Source organism: Sphaerodactylus townsendi, linkage group LG13, assembly GCF_021028975.2.
Source record: "Sphaerodactylus townsendi isolate TG3544 linkage group LG13, MPM_Stown_v2.3, whole genome shotgun sequence".
NCBI lineage: Eukaryota > Metazoa > Chordata > Lepidosauria > Squamata > Sphaerodactylidae > Sphaerodactylus > Sphaerodactylus townsendi.
In genome coordinates, this window is record NC_059437.1 from 22,637,963 (window position 1) to 22,659,119 (window position 21,157).

Consider the following 21,157-nt stretch of genomic DNA (forward strand, 5'->3'; position numbering starts at 1 on the left):
AGGGGATAGGCTCCGTGGCAGGTAGGCATTTGTTGTTCTTATTCTAAAAGTATTCCTGTAAGAGTTAATTCTGCCTCCGATTGTAACTTTTTAAAAAAGTATACTTTTTCTCAGCCCACGAGGGGAAGGGCAAGGTATAAAACTAATAAATTGTGAACGAAACGTCGTGAAATTTTGACCACAACCATCTTGTTGCTGCTTTTCATGGTTTTTAATGGGACATTTGCAAAAACATCCTGTCTTTTCATTTCTTCATCTTGTGACAGGAAATCTGAGTTTCAGCTTTAATTGATTTCCAAGCTCAAACTCCTTTCCTTTGGAGTGAGTGAGGGGGTGCTTGATTGCCCATAACAAATTATTGGGGGGCTTTGGAAAGAGTCTGTGATCTCACTCCCTGCAGAAGACTGACTTTGACAGGAAGTTTGATGAGTTTGTCATGGGTTAGCATGTCCAGCCCTATCATCTTTTACAATTTGCATTTTTATTAAATCCTATGACATCCCAAAATTCTTGAAGGCAGTTCCTGGCGGGAGGTGCACACACCTGCTTTTTCTTTTCCTTCTAATCAATATCAGCTAAGATACCGGTAAGAACAATTCCCCATTTGTTCTTCTGGAACTACAAAGCAAACACAAGTGACCTTGAAGTTTGCCAGAGCAGCTAATGGATATAGGGACTTTGAAGGGAAGGTTTAATCTTGTCAAGGTAATACCCAGGAATTACAGGAATGTGTGATGCTTGTAGGTTACCCGTGCCTGCAAACCATGGATCTCTTTGGTTCAACATCCACATATGTCTCATACTAATAATACCTCTTTGACTTGAAAGCAACTTGAAGCAGGAACATGGAAAAGGGATTTTAAAACAACTTCAGTGTACCTTGGAGCAATATACTAAAACATAATGAAGAGCTGGTGGAGCAGAGAGACTGGAATTCTCAGCTTGCAGCCAAGAAGTCCCAGGTTCAACATCACTTCAGTAATGAACTTATCTACCTTGCATGGCTAGCACAAAAATCATGTAACATGAACTTTTTAATAACTGCACCAAAGCTTATAATGCCTTCCCAGAGGAGATCTGATAGTCAGGTTTATAAAATTGCTTAAAACTGTATTGTTGTATTGTTGTAAAACTGTATTATTGTTTCCTTTAGCTAAATTGCTTTTGCCAGTCATTTTGATGTTTTTAGTTCTGATTGATCTTATAACGCCATTTTAAAAAACGTTTAGTGTTTGCAAACTGCAGTGTGATCCTATTAGGTAAAAAAAATGGGCATAAAATATCTGAAATAAAAAAATCAGGATGATGCATGTGAACATTTAGTGCTATCTAAACGTTCAATAGAATGCTTACTTATAAAAGTCTATACAATAATTGTACAGTTAGTTGATTTGAACCAAGTCTTTTTGTATCCCCCCTCAACTGATATGTAAATATTGGAATTCCCAGATATTCTCAAGATGCATTAGCAGATTTTGCATGTATAAACACTGCAGTAATGAGAACTAACATTTAAACAACAACAACGATATGTAAGTAGAGAGCCACTTCCATAAAGGCATGTAAATTATACATTATGAGCAAATATGGCACATATCCTTATGTCACCATATTCTGACTCCAGAAAGCACATACGGGTACATGGCATGAAGCAGGCATATTCAATGGTCCTGCTTTTTCTGACACAGAACTCCTTTTCAGTGGAGTAGATTGGTTTCCTTTCAAGAGAGCAAAGCACCGTGCAATCTTTAACCGTGCAAATTCCTAAATCTGTCTCATTTTTCAGCGAGAAGAAACCTAGCTCCCAGTAAAAAGAAGGGGCATGTGAGCAAGAGGTTTTTGCATCTGAAATGGGCAGAAAATGAAATTGTTATGGGTCAATGACTCAGCAGGGCCCTCCCTTTCATTTTAAATACTTTTTTCCCAAGCCTCAGAGAGTTCACGATTGAGACCAAAGAGAGCAGGCGTACCAACTCCTTTTCTCCTTGGCTATGGCTCAGTGGATCTTCTCCCTTCTCTTTGGCACAACAGTTCTCTGGACCATGCTCATTCCACACAGTTCCTTTCCGACAGGGGCTCCTGCCTCCGCCTGTGAGAATATGTTACCTGGGCACACTGGGATCCAGCCCCAACAAACTCTGGCTCCCTTTGAATTTCTGGTGAGCTCACCATCTTTCCTAAACGGGCAACCGATTAACAGTAAGTGCCTCTTTTTTGTTTGCTTATGTTAAAACTTTTCACTTTAAATAATATTATGGCAATCAAGGAGGAAGTTGACTTTTCTATTCAGTTTTTGTTACACTAACAGTTAAAGATGTTTCCTTAAAGTACACTAAGTAGGGTTGCCGGGTTGGGAAATACCTGGAGATTTTGAAGGTGGAGCCTGAGGAGAGTGGGGTTAAAGGACTTATATCCTGGCCTTCCATCCTCCCCCCCACCTCCCACCACAGATCTTCAGGATAAGTTACAGCCATTTTAAAACCACGAAACACAGTTTTACAGCCAAAAGACAGGCTGTAATGTCTCTCTTATCAGAATAATTAAAACCAACAATTTTTAAAAAGAGACCAATCCAATATAAAACTAAAGCTAGCAAGAACCCTTGTAAAAAGGGTGAGTTTTAATGTATGGTGAGATGCCAGTGGGGATAGTGTGAAGTGGACTTCGCTTAGGAAGGAATTCCAGAGCAATGGAGAAATTGCAGAGAAGCCTTGCCCTCCTGCAGCATATGTCAGGTGGTGGGACATGTTACCCAAAGTGGAGACAGAGTGTCCCTTTTAGAGTTGGGGAATTAGTGAGAGCAGATATTTTGCTTAGCAAGGGGTTGGGCAAGCTCAGAATCTTGGTTTCCAACTTTTACAGAGAGTTGCTTAAGGAAGAAATCCGCAAGAGAATGAAATAAAGTTTAATAAGTTTATTAAAGAAAAAATAATAAATATATAAGCACACAATAATCAAAGCAGCAGAGAGCATACACACAGTCCTAGGATGTCTATAGAGTTGAGGATATATGTTTGGAAAAGCAGAAGAATTTGTTGGGGAAGGGTTATATGACCTGTTCCTGAAGAAGGAGTCCAGAAAAGCAGTGTCTGCGCTGAGCTTTCAGAAGGTTGGGGAGAAAGCAGATGGCACACAGTGCAACTGACAGAAGTACTGGGCACTGGGTGAGGGGATAATTTATAGGGAAGATTGGATCCTCTAGCCATGGTAAGAGAGCTTAATCTTCATGGACCAAGGAAGGTCCTTGTTTTTCTGGGGAAGACAAAGAGGAACATTACACTTAAGGGTTGGCTAATCTAATAGGTTGAGCACTTGATTTAAGTGGCTAAGCTGGGGAGTGCTTGAAAGGGGGAAGGTAGCTGCTTACATTACAGCTGCAAAACAGTGTCAGTGCAAAAAAGGCTGGCTTTGGAGAGACGTTAATCAGAGGAGGAAATTAAGATTAGTGTTGAGCTGGCAGGAACAGAGTAAGCACATTAGCATGTTCTTTGTCGTAGTGAAAATTACATAGACCAGGACTGGAGGTGGGAACAGCTTCTACGGCAGAAAGTATTGTTTACCTTAATCCATTTAGGAAGGGTGTGGGGCAGGCATTTTGCACAGAGAATATGGGTGAAGGCAAGTCCAGTGAGGATTTTCTGTCCTTTTGAGTACACTAGCAAATGCAGAGAATGGGCTCCCTATCTTGGCATTACACTGCTGATTCACCATTGAAGATTGAGGTTTCCAATCCACCTCATCTTTGCAAGGAAGATTTGACATTCTAGAATGTGATCCTCTGCCTTTGAAGTCATGTGATCCATTTCACTACCCGGAGTCTCTGTTACCGCATTGCTCCCTAGGTTTGCCAGATCCCACTGACCATGGAGGAATGTGGGGGTGTATGGTTGCCAGATCCCAATTGGGACGTTCTTGGAGATTTGGGGATGGAACCTGGGGAGAACAGGAACCTCAGTTGGGTAGGGCGGTTTATGAGCCCTCTGGGGGTAGGGCGGTTTATCAAATTGAGTTAACAACAACAACAACAACAATAATAATAATAATAAATGCCAATAGATTCTCCCCTCCAAAGCAATCCAGGAGAACTGATCTCTGTAGTCTAGAGATGAGCTGTAATTCAAGGGGATCCAACCCCCTGTTCTCTTTCCAGTTCAGATCGTCGGGCCTGCATACAGAGGGTTGCTATTAGAGGCTCGCTCATTTCGCTCCACCACTGCACTGGGCTTTTGGAAGAGTCCACCCAACAACACCAAATACTTGCAGGTAAGAGAGACAAAGTCATTCTTCATCTCCAGCCAGAGGTCCTAGAGTTCAACCAGAAAGCTTGCAGATTGAGCTGTATAGTTCTACAGTAATGGATTGGGTTTGGTATTAACTTGTCCTGCCACCCCTGCTTTCCTTTTAAAATATTATTCTGTTGTCTGATTCCTAAATAACACTCTCAGTGTCCCCCTTCACAACTTCTGACTAGGTGCATACCTGCTTAGTTCCAGTAAATTGGTAGTATTAGGTGTTCTGCAGCTATTGGCTGGGTCCCAACAGTGGGATTTACTTAAATTTCTTACTAGTACTTTTTTAGGGTGCTTGAAACATAAGTAGATGGAAAGTATACCATTCCAGTCCTTTACTTACTGGTTCTCTATACTGGCCTCTACTAGATTACTTCAACTTATTGGATCCCTTGATGCTGTACAGATGAGCTTGGATTCCAATGGCAACATGTATCCAAACAGCTGTACTAAAACTGTTTCATGAACCATACATAACATTAATAACCTAGGTGGAAACATAATGCTATTACATTCCAATGAAAAAAATTTGTGACACACACGGACATTTGATTGCGGAATGGCTATGTCATGTACAGAATGGCCTTTGACATGGGAAAAAGTTGTAGAGCCATAATGATCTGTGCAAAATTCAAAAACAAAAACCATGTGATATTTTTTATTTGGACCAGTCAAACTGACGCAAAATATTTTGTATGTGTTTGAGCTCCCTAGGACTTTTTATCAGGCTGGATGATTCAGAATTTTAAATGGCTAGAAAGCAGGTTGTTTAGGCCAGGATGTTAAGGTCTGATTTTGCATGCACCCTCTGAGAGATGCAAGCAGGCAGTTAGCTTAATTTTATTGCTGGTAAGATGCCATTTTACTGGACATTCTCTGGGAAACTGTATTCAGTCCATGTCAGTCTTTTCTTTGCTCTCAGGTTGGAATATGGAAACCACCCTAAGTCCATTCAAAACTGTCTCAAATCATAATTTAGAATCAGAGCAAGAGTGTCAGGCAAAGTCCAAAACATTCAATTTGTTTGGATCTTTGACTGCCAGTGAGCTAAATACTCTTAATCCTGTTTAAAATGTAGAAGTGTTTGAGAGCAATTATGTAAATATTTCCCCCCTCCCTCTTTCACAGTGCTCTGGAAACCCACATGGAGCAGTGACTCATTCCAACACCAATTTAAAAACAAGACAGACTACTTATACATGGCTCCCACCTAACTCTGGATGTCCCCCGGTTGTTACATTCATGTAAGTGTCATGCATCCTTTAAAAAAATTGCTGCCTTCCTTTAAATTCTCCAAGGGGGCATAATGGCTGCTAAGCAACTGCCACAAGCTCCTTTCTCACTGTTTGATTCACAATAATTTCATTCTTCCAGGATGTAAAGGTGTGTTTTTGATTATAATGAACTCTTAGAAACTGAATCAAAGCAGTTGCAAAGTTTCTCCCCTGATGCATATAAGACATACAGACAAGTGGTCCATCTAGTCCAACATCCTGTTTGACAATGAGACCAACCCGTTGCCCTTCGGGCCACCAACAGGACATAGAGGCAAAGGCTTTCCCTTAGTGTTGCCTCTTAGCAAAGAAATTAAGAGGTTACTGCCTCAAATTGAGGAGGCTTCATTTAGCCATCATGGCTTGAAGGCACTGGTTAGTATTTGGATGGGAGACCACTAGAGTTGCCAGTGTCCAGGTGTGGCCTGGAAATAGAGATCAGTTCCCCTGGAGAAAACGGCTACTTTGGAGGGTGGATGGCATTCCACTGTGCTGAAGTCCCTCCCCCGTCTCTACCCCCCAAATCTCCATGTGTCTCCATACCCAGACCTGGCAACCCTGGAGACCACCAAGGATGTTTAGAGTCATGATGTAGAAGCGGGGAATGGCAAACCACCTCTAAGCATCTCCTGCCTTGAAAACCCCATTGGGGTTGCCATTAGTCAGCTGCAACCTGACAGCATTAATCAGTGGTGGGATTCAAGTAATTTAACAACCGATTCCGGTGATGTGATTCAAGTAATTTAACAACTATTTGTTGACAAGCGCCATTTTAACAACCGGTTCTGCCGAAGTGGCGCGAATCTGCTGAATCCCATCACTGGCATTAATACTACTAATAATAATCATAATTCTTCTGACCATGAAGCAGTGCATTCCACATTTACTTGTCTATCCTGAATATATTGCCCATGAACTTTATTGGGTGTACTTGAGTTCAAGTGTTAGGTGCGTGAGAGAAAATCTTTGCCAATTTTCTGTACTCCATGGACTACTTTGTAAACCTCTATCACGGTAGACTGCAAATGTCCATCTCTCAATGTGTACTGAGAACTCCCCCCCCTTTTTCACATTAGGGCAACAGTCGCCCTGTCTCATGAAATCTACTGGACCAACATCAGGTCTAAAGTGATCTGGAAAAGTGAGTAACTCTCTAAATCACTTTTTTGAAATAAGGCCCTGCTTTCAAGGAAACTAACTGCTTCCCCTAAAATAGCACATTCTGCGTGGAAAGAATACATAGCCAACGGAGTGTGATACTAGTAGTGATGAGAACCAGGTTCACATGGAAGCTCCCTGGGTGACTTTGACCAGCCTATTTCACAGCCTTACCTATTCACAGGGATATTGTGAATATATCTATGAAGAGAACGATGTATGAGCCGTGCAGTCTGGTGGTTAGAATGCCAGATCAGGATCTGGCTGACCCAGCTTTGAATCTCCACTCTGCTGTAGAGAATTGCTGAGGACCTTGGCCCAGGGCCACATTCTCAGTCTAACAGGGATGTTGTGAGGATAAAATGGAGACGGAAAGAATGTTGTAAGCCACTCTGAATCCCCATTTGTGCAAAAAGTGGATATACACAAAGTGAGTAAATTAATAAAATGTCTCCCTTGAGCTGTTTGGAAAAACAGCAGCATAAAAATGACATAGATAATAGATTTTTAAAGTCCAAGAAAATTGTTACATCTGTTGATTACTAATTTGAGCCTCCAAGTACACAGGAAATATATATCTGACTAGCAGATGGTTAAGAAGGATATTACCTGTATTAATTGTCTCTATCCATTTTGTCAAGAGTTGAAAATAGGGCAGTGGGCTGAATCCAGAAAGACAATTCTTAATATTCTTGAATGAAAGTGGTGAACAAAACTGAACCTCTCGTTTTATATTACGTCAGCTTTAGCTCAAACTGGAAAGATCTTAATCTTTTTTTCTACATTGCAGATCCCAAAGCTACATGTGGAGCTGAGATGCCAACCAGAAAACTTCCTGCTGCAGCATTGTTATCTCTGCTACTGATTTTATTTGAATACATTTAGAAACCAGTATAAGGTTTAGATTTTGTGAATAAATCAAAATAGAATCATTTTTTTAACTGCAGAAAAAATGCACTCTTTTGCTCTTCTCTAAGATCTCCATGACGTTCCAACAGACATCTTTATATAGAGTTTCTGCTTCTTATTATTATAAGGCAACTTTTCTAGCTTCTAGAATGGGAGAAAAACTGGACAATTTGGAGTTAATGAAAATATTATTCCATTGCTGGAATAGCCACTACAGATTTTCAGTGTACAAATAAATCATATCACCAAGTTTGCACATAATTTGATTTGGTGTAGAACTTACCAGATTTATTGTAGCCATGGTTTGAAACGACTGAATAAATGTCACTCAGTCAAGCCTAATTAAGCAGATATGGCAATGTTACCTCAAGTTAATGGAACCATTAATGGGCAAAACTATAATTCAGTCTCCCCATTATAGGAAAGAGTATTTGAGCATATAGTGAAGATATGAAACGTTAACACACCTGATGCAAGTGTTATCATAATATTGCATGAAGATGAAACCTTTGGAAATTATCACCAGTACTTTGTATCAGGATTTGAAAGAAGAAATGGGGATGGCCAAGCAAAAGACCATCAGTTTCCTCCTTAACCAGATAATAGAAGCATGGCCACATTTTATGTCCTCCTTCGCCCATTCTCAAGTTTATACTCAGTATGAGGTACATTTTGTTAAATTCATGTTTATTGATATTAAGCTGGTTCAGGTAGAACTTATCACGTCATGGGTTCAGTCAATGTTTTCCAAGCCCTGAAAAATAAAAAGTTAGACCAAGTTAAAGGCTTCTACTACATGCAACATTGATGCGATTCAAGAGTTAAGAAATCCTTTTCTAAGGTTTCTGTTTATTCTGTTTATTTTTACTAACAATGGCAAGATCCTGTGCAGTGCAAAGAGAGCTGACTGAATAACAGTAATTTTCCTGCCTAGTTCTCCCTCCACCTCTGTTTCCCCTACATGCTTCCAAGGTTGGTAAGCAGACCCCCAGGGCCAGCATGAGGGTTTAAATGTGAGGCTGCCATAAAGGGGGAGGAATTAGTGAAAATCACTATCCCTTTCTGAGTGGAAGTACCTATGATCAATGTATCTTCAGTGCAACAAACAAACTCTTTTCTAACATCAGAATTGAGCTATAACAGCTATTCTGGTTGCCATTGGCCCCACTGATGTGATGTCACAGGGCATCAGGCTGAACAGAAAATTCTTCAGTAGACATCCCGTGCCAAAGCAACAGAATTTGGCACAAAAGGGTTAAGAATCATTGTAATTCATTTTGTTGAAATTCTGTGGACTAATTTTGTGGAATAATACAAGGTTCTACATTTCAAAAGATATAATGAATCTGCAAAACTGCAAAAGAAATCCATGACTATGCTGCAACCCACAGTGGCTGATTAGGCACTGAATGCCTCTTGGCGTAATGGAGAAATTACAGATATGAAATGTGAAACCCATGAGTAACATATACCAATTTAAACAACATAAACATTACATGGGTGCTCTGGGCATTAAACAGCACCTTGTGGACAAGGAAAACTTGACATGCTTCAGAACCATCTGCAGAAAATTGATTAACATCCATTAAGGACATGGAAGCCAGAGACTGTACTAATATTACTCGGGTAAATCAGCCCCAATTCCTGCTGCCCAGAACCCACCAGTGGTTTCCAACTCCCCACCCCACCCCCACGGTCATTTGTTTAGATCACAGTGGCTGTTGGGTTTGGGGTTTTTTTGTTATTTGTATGATGAGATAACATGGCAGTCAAATGCCAGCAACCTCTGGAAATGACAAAGGCTGTGGGACAAACAATGGCAAACAATGGAAGAAGAGGTAAAAGGTTAGGAGTCTATGATGTGCTGTGGCTAATGTGTTAGAAAAGGATCAAGGAGAACTGGGCTCAAATCCCCACTCACCCACAAAGTTTACTTTAGACCAGTTCGCTCTATCTCAGCCTAATCTAATTCGACGAGTAGTTATAAAGGATAAAGCAGAGAAGTAGAGAATCACACACATCACTCTGAGCTTATCAGAAGAATGGAGTAATGCTCAGGCATCAGACAGCAATACTGCGCACACAAAAAGGGAAGCAGGAAAAAAACAAGGAACTTCTTGAAAGCAAAAAAGAGAACTGCCATCCACCCACCCCCATATACAAAGGTCTAAATCCCTGAATTAGTCAATCTCACATTGAAAATAATGGCAGCATTCAGAATTTCTACAACAATTCTTCATCCAGCACTATTACTTTATCAGTGACTTATTTTCTTGTCCAAAATGTTCTGGCCACATCCTGCTCTGTTATCTCCTGGAGATGGGGTGGCTATGAACAGAAGTTAAAGGGTGGATCCCAGCCCAGAATTCACCTAGGGACCAAGGCAGAGGTGAATTGCTGATGAACTTAAGTCTTCTAATACTAGTTTTGCCCAGAAACTTTGTTCCAAAAGGTCTGTTCAAAACTCACCTTTGATTCATAGTAGCGATTGGTTTGGGAAACACGCCTGTCCCTTTCCATCAGATACCACTGATAGGTGTTCAGAGCAGTCCGCTTCTCCTATGCATAGAAATGTATCAGATAGTATAGAGGCCAGAAAAAAGAGAAATGATACAACTGTAACAGAAAAAAATTAGATGTAAAGCAAAGCTGACATCAGAATCCAAGTGATGCTGGTTTAGGTGCAAAGATTTTTCTGCAACCGCATTACTGGACATTATAATCTAACATGACACCCAGTTAAATCTGTAGGTAGGGATACAGTTCAACAGAGAAGGTGATAAAAATGTGTCTGCACCATTTCAAGCTGCTAATATGGGATTTTAAAAAAATCACTGAATCAAATCTCCACAGTTCTGAAATGGCGACTACTGAAATGCCATTATGTTTTTTGCCACAGATTTATATCAAAGAGCTCAGTGTGTGCATAGGCCTCTTTGTTCCCAAATTATCAATTCTCTAACTGGGCCAACAACAGCTACTAAACTAGGACAGCCAAACAGGGATTTAAATGCAGAGTTGTCCAGTCTATTCCATTCTTATTGAACACTGCTTCCAAAGAGCCCATGATAACATATAGAGGTCACCTCTCCCCTAGTTTTAGTGTCACAACAACCCAGTGAGGCAGTTTAGGCTTAGAAAGGTAGTGATGTAGTTGTTACCACATAGTAAACCATAATCTGTCACTTTAACTGCTCCTCAATTCAGGCTGCTCAGTCATTTCATGTGTAATATTGAAATGCTACGAAGTCAGACTAAAATCTTATGATAAAGAAGATTTTTTACAGTCAGATAGGATCGTCGGTGGGTAAAGTGTCTGGTAGAATAGGCCCAAACCCCTACTCAACCACAAATCTCACTGGTGATCTAGGAACAGTCACACACGCTTTCAAATTAGCCTACCTTACAGGGTTGCTGTGCGGATAAAGTAAAAGAAAACATGACATACCGCCCTTAAGCTCACGGGAGAAACTATAGCATAAAGCATACTCGACAGAAAGAGTCAGCTAGGGAGCAAAAATGGAAACCTTCTTTTCACGGCTGACACACGCTCACCTTTCCCCCATTCGTGTATTTGTGGATCCTGGTGGTGGAGAATCCAGGGATACACAAACAGACATACATGACGGTCAAAGCGGGCAGGATCTCGTACCACATCTCGACATTCGCACGCCACTAACCTTCTCGCCTTAATCCGGACACACAATAATCACTACGCATGTGCGAAAGGATTCACCCGCACTCCCGACCTTGCCCAGAATGCGCCGCGCAATATCGCATTCGTCAGTGGCTGTTGCTATGGAAACTAGAAAATAAATGCCAAGGCGTGTTTTTGATATTACATTCGGTATTTTGTTTTCCCAATGGCTTAAAAAAATAAAATAAACAAATTGGTTACGTATGTGAATGACCGGTGCATGCCGGGAATAAGCAGTTATGTGATGTATCACCGAAGGCTGTGATGATCGTGGAGCATGCTGGGAGTTGCGGGTACGTCAGGAATAGTACTCTCCATGGCAACCGTGAGGCCTGGCGTGGTGGAAGAGGCGTCGTTTTGGGGGCGGCTCTTCGTTCGCTATTCCCGCGAGAGTAGGGATGGCTGATCCGCGCCCCGAGCGGAGCTGAGGCGGACGGAGAAGGGAGGCTCAGGCCCGCCACACCGAGGATGAAGGAGGATAAGGAAAACGCCAGGCCGAAGGAGAAGCGAGGCGGGCCTCTCACCCCGACCGGGTTCGGAGCGGCCATGGGCGGAGCGGACGCCAAAGCGGGTGGCGAGCCTGACAAGCTCGAACGGCCCAAGGACAAGAAAGAGACGCTCCTCAAGGTGCGGCCCTGCTTGCCTAAAGGCGTTCAGCGGGGCTTTGTGGATGCAGTCGGGCTTTTCTGTGACCTCTGCTTCTTCAGACTGGGTTGTGGTTAGAGTGTTTCCATGCCTTTAGAAAACTATCATGTCAAGACGGACCCGCCTCCTTGACGTGCTAGTTTTCTCCCTGCGGGGACTTTTGTTATTATTGGGCCGGAGAGCAGTCAAGCATATGAACTCATGTTGAGCTTTCGGTACATCCAGTTGCTGTAATCTTGAGGTCTTCTTGAATAGTCCCGTTTTTGGCTGCCCTGACTAATTGCATATAGAAAGGGAGCGAGAAGAATGTGAGGCTGAGCCTTCCAAGCTAATTTTCCACGTGTAGGGATATGTAGGACTGAACATTAAAACTTGACCTGCCGTCAGCATCTCCTCTCGTTGAGCTTACTGTCAGGTGCTGGGGCTGTTCGTTGGCTTTACCGTTTCTGGCTGTGTTAGGAGTGTGTATGTTTCCGGTTTTGACGAATTATATGTAAACAACCAGTGCACCAAGAGGAAGATTATGATGAAACCATTTCTCTGACATGGTTGCTTTCTGTGTGCTGGTAGAATTGTGTGCCTTCAAAACGCACAAGCTCCCCACTGCCATCAGTTTGAAGTCATGTGATCCAAGGCAAGTATTGATTTATTTTGTTGACTGCAAACTGGCCTCAAGTTGTGCTTCTCTCTTCACATTAATGGCTTCAGGAGAGATGAGGCACAAATTAGCTTTCTCTGCAATTGGTGATCACTGTTGTAAGGTACTAAAGTGAGCTCTGCAATAGCAAAAATACAATAAAGGAGGTGTTTGCAACTTGGTGTGCAGTTGGTTTTTTTATTGTTGTACAAACCCCCATTATAAATAACAGATAGTGTATTATTTTTAAGTGTATTTTAGTGGAGAGAATGTGGTCTGGAAAAGTTTTGAACTTCTACCCACATTTAGGTCCAACTGTACTGTCCTTTTGCTAGAGTTCTGTAATTAAACATTCTATCAGAAGTTATTATTAGTAAATATATAATCCCTGTTTCTTGTTAACAAAGAGCATGGAAGCTTTAGTACTTATCACTAGCAACAAAAATATGTCTTGCTAATTTTTTCAACAGTGATCTTAGATAATCTGGACTGAGTGGTGTAAAAGATTTTAGGTATTTAGTATTATTGGGGGGAAACTCCTAATATAATAGAAAGGACCAATGAAGCTACATTTACCAAAGTGTATTACATGCAGAATAAGCATTTGGCTCCTGTGAATGCTTTTAAAAATGAAGCCTATTTCTAGGTACTAGAATATATAAGAAGAATTATGCAACATCTTGCTTAGGTGAAACTGTGCTGAGTCCGTTTATGTTTATACTTGTTCATCACTGGATCTAAACTTATATGGGGGGGTCACTTCAAAGATCTCTAACTTGTGTTTTGAAAGGTAATAAAATGTTTAAAAAGGGTTTTGCAGCATGTATCCACAAAGTCATTTATAAAAAGCGAAACTTTTTTCCCTTTAAGGTAGTGATTCGACGCCTGCCTCCCAGTCTGACCAAGGAACAGCTTGAAGAACATCTCCAGCCTCTGCCTGAGCATGATTATTTTGAATTCTTTGCTAATGATTCAAGGTAAAAGGAGCTTGGACCCTTGGTTGTGTTGCATGTGACAGTGGCATGTCATGATTGTCTTTTCAGTTTTACACCTGTCTGCGTTGTGTATATATTCGGTCATCACTCAGCAGCGTTTCCTTATACATTGCCATTTTCTGTCCTTCTGCAGTTTGTATCCACACATGTTTTCCAGAGCATACATCAACTTTAGAAACCAAGAAGACATAGTTCTATTCAGGGATCGCTTTGATGGTTATGTTTTTGTTGATCACAAAGGCAAGTAAGCCTAAAACTTGGTTCTCTCTGTCATGTCTCTTTAATTTATTTATATCTAGACATATATTAATTGACAAGAAATGAGACTGTAACTTGGGAAGCGCCCATGTCTTTAAGCCAAGATTTCAGAGGATAACTTACAGCCTGTGCATGATTGTCAGTAAGTCCCAGTGAGTTTCAAAGGAATTTATTTGCAAGTTAGTTTGCTTAGTATTTCTGCCTTGCCGCCACAATTGTCCTTAATGTATTGTCCTGAACGGAAGTTCCATTAGCATTGATCAGCCTTCCTTCCAATTAAGTATGTCTAGGCAAGTGACCCTCTTCTTTTGCACATGCTGAAGCAGCGATGTCTGGAACCCATCCTAAAGTTCCTAACGCTACCGCTTGGGAGCAGCTTGCAGTGTGTGCAAAAACTGTGTCTTGTGAGGGGCCAGAACTCGTGGCAGCCCTCTTGTTCAGGATCCAGAAGGGCTTTGGGGCCCCAGAATTCTTCATTAAACAGATAGATGCACTGATAATTTCTGACAATAGGGAGCTTAATTGTAGTGGCATGGATGTAGGACAGGCAGTCGTGCTCCAGTAACCTATCACAGGATGCTGTTTTAGCATCCTTCACTTGAACAGCAGCAGTTGAACCAGCACTACAGGATCATTCTGCTTATATTCTTTTTCTTTCTTTACCATTCTTCATATAACCAAATTTATTTTTATGAAGTAGTGCTACGGTAGTCTCTGTTGTTCAAGAAGCACTTGTTCATTGAACTTCAACAGTTAATCCATGTATGTGTGTTTGACCAGACCAGTAGCGTTCCATTCATTATAATAATTTTCCCATTTGAAAAAAAAAGAATACATAATCTGCTGCATTGTAGTGTCGGGGCAGTTCACAGGATACATTTCTTGCCTGTATGAGCAGAACTAACATTCTGGCCTACTCATGGGGATAAGCAGTGTGTTATGTGAAACTGGCCCTTGAACCCATTTTATTAAGTTGGGGGTGGAGGGGGGGGTCCTGTTCTTAACAACTAACAATGATTTTAGGAATTTTTTTCAATGAATAAATAGGTCTCGAGTATCCTGCCATCGTGGAATTTGCACCATTTCAGAAAGCTGCCAAAAAGAAGAGTAAGAAAAAGGATGCCAAAGCTGGGACCATTGAAGATGGTTAGTAACCACTGTAGCTTATTGTGTGAGATTTTAGTTGGCGTGCTAATGGAGAATAAGTGCATTGGTGGACTTTGTGGATACATTAAGGCAGTGGCTGCAATAGTAGAAAAGGTGAATAAAAATGTATATATAATGACTTGCCTGGCAACTTGAGGCTCTATTGCCATATCACACATAACCTGTTGTATCTCTTTGCTCACAAGATTTTATGAGGCACAGAGTACAGAAGCAACAGCTTCTTCAGATTGTTCTCATAGTTTTAGTCAGTAATTACCCTAGGTACAAAATAAATGTGGCATATGCTTGGTTTTTTATTACATCACCTCTCCCAATTCGTATCTGATCTTGCTGGTAGAACTAATAACTTCTGATTTATTTTTTTTTCTGAATGACAGATGCAGAGGTATATGGCTGTTTGTGATGTGTACATTTTTATTCCTCATCAGATCCAGAGTATAAGAAATTCCTGGAGAGCTACAGCGCTGACGATGAAAAGCTAGCGTCTACCCCTGAGACTCTGCTGGAAGAAATAGAGGCAAGAAACAAAGAACTGATAGGTACGAAAAGAATTTTACCATTGTGAATCTTAGCATGCTTCCTTTAGAATACTTGGTATTTTTTGTATATGTTTGAAGAGCAATATAGTCCTTATTATCTCTGCTGCTATTACAAAGATCATATTTCTGAGTGATCACTTTAATTCTCAGCGACAGAGAGGGACTGTATTAAACATAGTTCAAAACAGTGAATGCAACTCTCATGCTCTTTGCCATGGTGATATTTTTGCCTGAACCAGAAACAAACACTGAAAGGACATGCTGCTTGTCACCTATGACAGATAGCATCCTTTCTGGTAGTATTTTAACATTAACATGTTAACTGCAACAGAGCTTTTGCAGGTACAAATGGTGACAAGTGGGAAAAGCTAGTTTAAGCATATTCCGTATAATTTTTTTAGCATTACTCTACAAACTTCTTTTTGAAAGTTGTATCTTATCCAAGTCTATGGTTGTTTTTGAATGCAGTGTGCTTATCTGTCTGTGAGCAGATTTCTGTCAGTAGACATTATGAATAGTGTAAAGCTCCGTCTCTGCTGAAGTCTGCCTGGTTGTTCCAGTTTTGCTAAATGGTTTTGTAGATAGACTCTTTATATACTGACCAATGGATTGACAGCCCTGGAATAATTAATTCACAGCTGTAGTACATGAAGGAAGATACAACAAAAGAGAAGTCCTGTAACAAGCAATCATTATGAACACCAATTAGGCTTTCTAAGGCAGTGTGTTCTAGAATGCTATGTCTGTTTGTTTGGAAGATAGACTGACTGAGTCCAATGGGACTTACTCCTAAAATAACTGTGCAGACTAGCAGTTAATAGAACTGTGGTTGACTTTTGTATTGGGAGGTTTTAAGCTAATTTTTATAGTTACTGTGGCAATAACATTCTTTCTTTTTCAATTTTTAGCAAAAAAGACCACTCCTCTGTTGAACTTCTTGAAAAACAAGCAGGTGAGTATTCTTCCATAGCTAGAGAAAGGAATGGGTTGGACTCTTCTGATCTTGCACATAGGTATTTTCTACTTTCTTTGGATAGAAAATCAAGATCATTATGTCCACCCCATCCTAATTTAATAACTCTGGCTGTTCACTTTTGGTACTGAAGTTTGGGATAAATACAGTGGTTTTCCAAATCTTCTTAAGTGCTTTTGTGAGTAATTTTTTCAAGATGTATATTTGCCTTAAAAAAACCCCCATAATTATATATTCAGTTCACATACACAGTCTTAGGAGGGTGGGGGTGGGGATTTCCTAAGCAAGAGCCTAGAAGGAAGGGTTTTTTCCTCTTATCTCATTTTGCCCTTCCAGAGGCTGAGAGAAGAAAAACGAGAGGAGAGGCGGAGGCGGGAATTAGAGAGAAAAAGACAAAGGGAAGAAGAGAGGAGGAAATGGAAAGAGGAAGAAAGGAGGAAAAGGAAAGAAGCTGAAAAAACAAAGAAGGTGGAGAGATTTCCAGAGAAAGAAAGGGACAGATCCAAGGATGAACCAAAGATTAAGGTATCGCTTCGTTCCTGGCGGATATACACTGCCCTCATGCACACATTTGCAAAATGTTGTGTCTAGGCAAATCTGTACTCTGAATGTGGTTCAGTAGTATTTGTGTGCCTTTGTTTATACGTGTGTACAGTCTTTTAAGGTTGCTGTCCTGCCTGCATTTTCAGACAACTGCTCATAATAAAAACATAATAACTCTGTTGGGTGCATTTGGTTTATGCTTTAATCTGAAGAATCCTTGATGGGTGTTAGGCAGGACATGAATTTCCTTATGCATAGATACCGCACAACAGTCTTCTCAGTATACATAGCCTGGTTGAAACCAGTACTTCAGGTGCACAGGATGAAATGACTTGCAATGCAGTCCTATGCAGAGTTACTCCAGGCTAAACTGACTGAAATCAAGGAGCTTAAGAGTAGAGAAAATCAGAATTGCATTTCTTCTCTCACCATCCCCACAAAGCTTTCAAAATCTGTAAGTGTGTTTGCTCACATTCGTCCTTTGTTTCCCTGCCTTCTCCCTTTGTTATGTTAACTCCTCCACTGTTGAAATCTAGCATGCAAACTCCCATGAGTGGGATCGCGCTTGTTGTTGATACGCGATTCTTGAAAGTGGCATGTATGTTGAAGGCATTGCATTAGCAAACACATCATGTCAGTGACGTTATCATTAGGAGTGACAAGATTACCTTTTTTCATTGGTAATTTATTAAAGTATATCAAAAGTACTAAGTACAAAATAGAATAAATCTGTACAAAATGCAGGTAAGTTGCCAGCAGCCAAGCATAATAGAAATAACTAGCTCCAGTAATATTACCTGCTGTTCATGTATTACACAAAAGCTGCCCTTGTAATGACGGACTGTCCCCTTAGCACAGGTTAGCTTTAGAGTTAATTTAGTAAGGAAAAAGACTAAATTTGTTTTCTTCCTAGCTACTTAAGAAGCCAGAAAAAGATGAAAGAGATTTTGAAAAAAAGGAAAAGGCCAAGAAACTGGAGAAGGAGAGTCTGAGGGAGGAAAAGGCTACCAGCGCAATCAGCAGTGCGACAGCCAAGCGCTCCGATGGGGAGGTTAAAGAGGAGAAGGCCAAAAAGTTAGTGTTCTCTTTTCAGTACGTATCCTTGTTTCGCAGAATATGTTGGTTAATTAGGTTGTCTTATCGAGGAACTGCTCTTGAATTAAATTTTGCTAGCATTCCAAAGTGGAACTGCAGAAGGTAAACGGATAATCTGGAGCAAATAACCGAACAATTCACTGTTTGGTCTTTCAAGCAGTTTACAAATATTTCCAAGTAGTTCGTAAATGATGTAATTAAATTAGAGCTTATTCACATGATATGCTTAAATTGAACTGTGACAAAGCAGGTCTTAGAAACTATGTATATCTTACAAGTATACTTATCAAGATGTTGGAATGGCTTCTCACTCTCTATTGAGTGAACATGCAATAGCAAGTTTGGATTTGTTATGTAATGTGTGGAGTGGTCTTAAGAAATCTGATATCTGTTAGACTCATCTGTAGTTACCTTGCCTAAATTAAAAGAGTGCATGTGGTCTTCGGTTGTGGCTTTTGGTATTATCGTTTGAACTAATACATAAACTTTGCCTAATGTTGTCATGATGCTTAGTTATCAGTGCTGAAGCTCTTTTGTTTCATTGTCTAGGACTTCAGTTTAATTTTCAAATCTCTCTTTGAGCAGATTGGAAGATGAATGCTGCAAAGACTATAGGGAAAGAGAGCGAGAGTATGACCGGGACCGAGAGTATGAGAGAATCCAGCGTGACAGGGACAAGGTCAGGCGCCAAGAAGATGATCGACGGAGGCAGAAAGAACGCTTTGAGAAAGAGAAGCTGTTCAGAAGAAAGGAGGAAGATGTGAAAAAGGAAAGAGACTCTGTGCGAGAGAAAGGAAAGCGATCTGAACTTGCTGACTATCTGGGCAATATGGAGAAACCTGAGAAAGTAACCAAAGAGGATAAAAGAGAAGATATGGCTAAGAGGGATCGCATTAGAAACAAGGTGCTGTTTCTTTGATTTGTTTTCGCCCTTTGCCAGGCTGCGCATTTAGTTTTTGTGATAGGTTTTTTGAACAGGAAAGGGTGTGATGGACAGCCACAAATCCATGTATGTTAATATAAAATAAGGTCTACATGTTAATTTATCATGTAGCTTACTTCTAACTAAGGTGAATCTAGTTGCAGTTAACATCCTTTTTTCAGGCAGTTTTTTGTAATGACAAGGCATAATTCTTATATAACAGCTGAACATTGGGATTGGCACCTGAGCTTCCAAAATGTTTGTGTTTGAGCTCTACACAGTGCAGTGTGTGCTGGAGTACATCACTGTGGTTTAAAAGGGTTATTTGTAGTTTGTTTACTGTACTCAGTTCAACAGCTCTACAAATCATTGGCTTATCTGTGGCTTCTCATTAACAGTGTTCATGCGTATGTCTGTTTTTAAATCCTGCTCTTCCTCCAAAGAGTTGAGGCTAAGATATGAGTGACTCTCCAGCCTCTCCTCCTCCACCCCACCCCCCCCCCCAAAAAGTTAGGCTGAAAGATAGTGACTAGTCTAAATTGTCCCAGTGAGATTCAAGGATGAGAGATAGCTTGAACTCAGGTCCCCCTGACTGAAGTCCAACACTGATCTTCATTAAACTGGAAGCAAAGCATCACAACAGAATGTATTGTTAATGTTTCAGGATCGCCCAGCCATGCAGCTCTACCAGCCAGGGGCTCGAAACCGGAGTCGGTTATGTGCCTACAATGAAAGCCCTTCAAAGCCATCTGATCAGGGAGCAGATAAAAAGCTGGAATGTGAGATGAGTAATGCAAAAGAGGAAGACTGATGAGCCGTGGATTTTTGGACCGACTTGAGAGCCAAAGAGCATGAACTGTGAAGTCCAGAAGTGCCTTGAAGGAGGAAGAGGGGGAAAAGGGGGCCGTACTTTTGGATGTCTCCGGTTTCAACGCCTCAATGCAGAGTCAAGACTCAAATTGTATTTTCTCAGTTCGTTGTTGGGGTAGGAAGAGGAGATGGTGATTGTGGCAGCGAACAAGGGGGCAGAAAGCTGTCCATTTCTCAGAAATAAGGCTTAATTACCCCCCTCAATAAGTCATGTGACTAATAGTATCTCAGCGCCACGCTCTTTGAAATAGTAGCCATGTTACCAGTATTTGCACTTAAATACAGCCATCTTGGACCCTCAGGATTGCTCATGTGTTAATGCCTTTATCATTGCGCTGTGTGGAATTTGTAACTAAACATGCAGGGGGTTCTATCGTTGAGAGAGGTTTTTATACGTGGAGCTGCTTGCAGCCGGTTGCAAAATGGATCTTTAGAACAAGAGGCAGCTAAGCTTTGCTTTTTTCTGCTTGTGACACCTATAAAATCTTCACTGAAATGAGAGTAATTTTTTAATTCATATCTTGTAATATCCAGATATGATGCAACTTCATTTAGCTGTGTAGCTTCTTTCCAGCTTTTCCTAGAGCTGTAGGGAAAACATTCCATTTCAGTTCTGCATTGTCTTTCCTGGGGCATTAGAGTGTCTTGCAACTTTTACAAAGAGTTGCTGCTCCTCCTCTATGCTAACACAACACAGCTATTTTGTACTTAATAAAACTCTTTGAGAGATACCATTTAAAACTTGCTTAAATTATTTCTGGCATGGGCATGCAATTTCTAATTTTCTTTCTGATGTGGTCTTCTGAATTGCTCAGTCCAAAGATGCTCCTGGTAGTTCATTTAAATCCATATGCTGCCTTCTTGCTGGGTTAGTGCTCTATTAAAGTCAGTTATTACATTGCACCTCCTATTCATTACCTTGTCATACCAAAAGTCACAGCTCTAAAGCTTTCCTACAGAATGCAGTACGAGGGTGTATCAAAATAATCAATTTATATATATAAGTTGACTTCTTGCTTGTCTTTAAAGCTAAGGCAACATAGTGGCTGTAGAAGTCCCTGCTTCAAATGTTAGCTCTGCCATTAACTTGTTAGATAGCTTGAGGCCATTCACTCTCACTGCCTTAGTTCAGTCCTCCGCTTGCAATGTGAAGATAATAGACACTGCTGACCTTTACAGGTTTGTC

The 21,157-nt window shown here is 40.8% G+C and overlaps 3 protein-coding genes across 6 annotated transcripts; 2 read left to right on the forward strand and 1 right to left on the reverse strand.

The window, feature by feature from the left end:
• Positions 1 to 914: 914 nt before the first annotated feature.
• On the forward strand, positions 915 to 8,204 carry LOC125442599 (putative defense protein 3). Of its 2 annotated transcripts, XM_048514057.1 has the most exons (6): positions 915 to 978; positions 1,929 to 2,199; positions 4,151 to 4,263; positions 5,418 to 5,533; positions 6,640 to 6,704; positions 7,512 to 8,204. In XM_048514057.1, the coding sequence occupies exons 2-6, from the start codon at positions 1,992 to 1,994 to the stop codon at positions 7,604 to 7,606; spliced, it is 597 nt and encodes a 198-aa protein (XP_048370014.1). In that variant the 5' UTR covers positions 915 to 978; positions 1,929 to 1,991; the 3' UTR covers positions 7,607 to 8,204. The 2 variants fall into 2 exon arrangements, with proteins under 2 accessions (XP_048370014.1, XP_048370013.1); XM_048514056.1 differs by lacking the exon at positions 915 to 978 and having other exon boundaries at positions 1,796 to 2,199.
• Positions 8,205 to 8,300: 96 nt separating this feature from the next.
• NDUFA1 (NADH:ubiquinone oxidoreductase subunit A1) lies at positions 8,301 to 11,582 on the reverse strand. The gene is made up of 3 exons (XM_048514058.1): positions 11,186 to 11,582; positions 10,100 to 10,189; positions 8,301 to 8,384 (listed from the first exon to the last, which is right to left on the reverse strand). The coding sequence occupies exons 1-3, from the start codon at positions 11,285 to 11,287 to the stop codon at positions 8,364 to 8,366; spliced, it is 213 nt and encodes a 70-aa protein (XP_048370015.1). The 5' UTR covers positions 11,288 to 11,582; the 3' UTR covers positions 8,301 to 8,363.
• A 72-nt stretch (positions 11,583 to 11,654) lies between these two features.
• UPF3B (UPF3B regulator of nonsense mediated mRNA decay) lies at positions 11,655 to 20,712 on the forward strand. Of its 3 annotated transcripts, none has more exons than XM_048514054.1 (10): positions 11,655 to 11,954; positions 13,480 to 13,586; positions 13,738 to 13,844; positions 14,910 to 15,008; positions 15,458 to 15,568; positions 16,477 to 16,520; positions 16,878 to 17,066; positions 18,007 to 18,176; positions 18,765 to 19,083; positions 19,766 to 20,712. In XM_048514054.1, exons 1-10 carry the CDS (start codon positions 11,796 to 11,798, stop codon positions 19,910 to 19,912), a joined length of 1,452 nt encoding a protein of 483 aa, XP_048370011.1. In that variant the 5' UTR covers positions 11,655 to 11,795; the 3' UTR covers positions 19,913 to 20,712. The 3 variants fall into 3 exon arrangements, with proteins under 3 accessions (XP_048370011.1, XP_048370010.1, XP_048370012.1); XM_048514053.1 differs by having other exon boundaries at positions 11,659 to 11,954; positions 17,998 to 18,176; XM_048514055.1 differs by having other exon boundaries at positions 11,663 to 11,954; positions 17,998 to 18,158.
• The last annotated feature ends 445 nt before the right edge of the window (positions 20,713 to 21,157 follow it).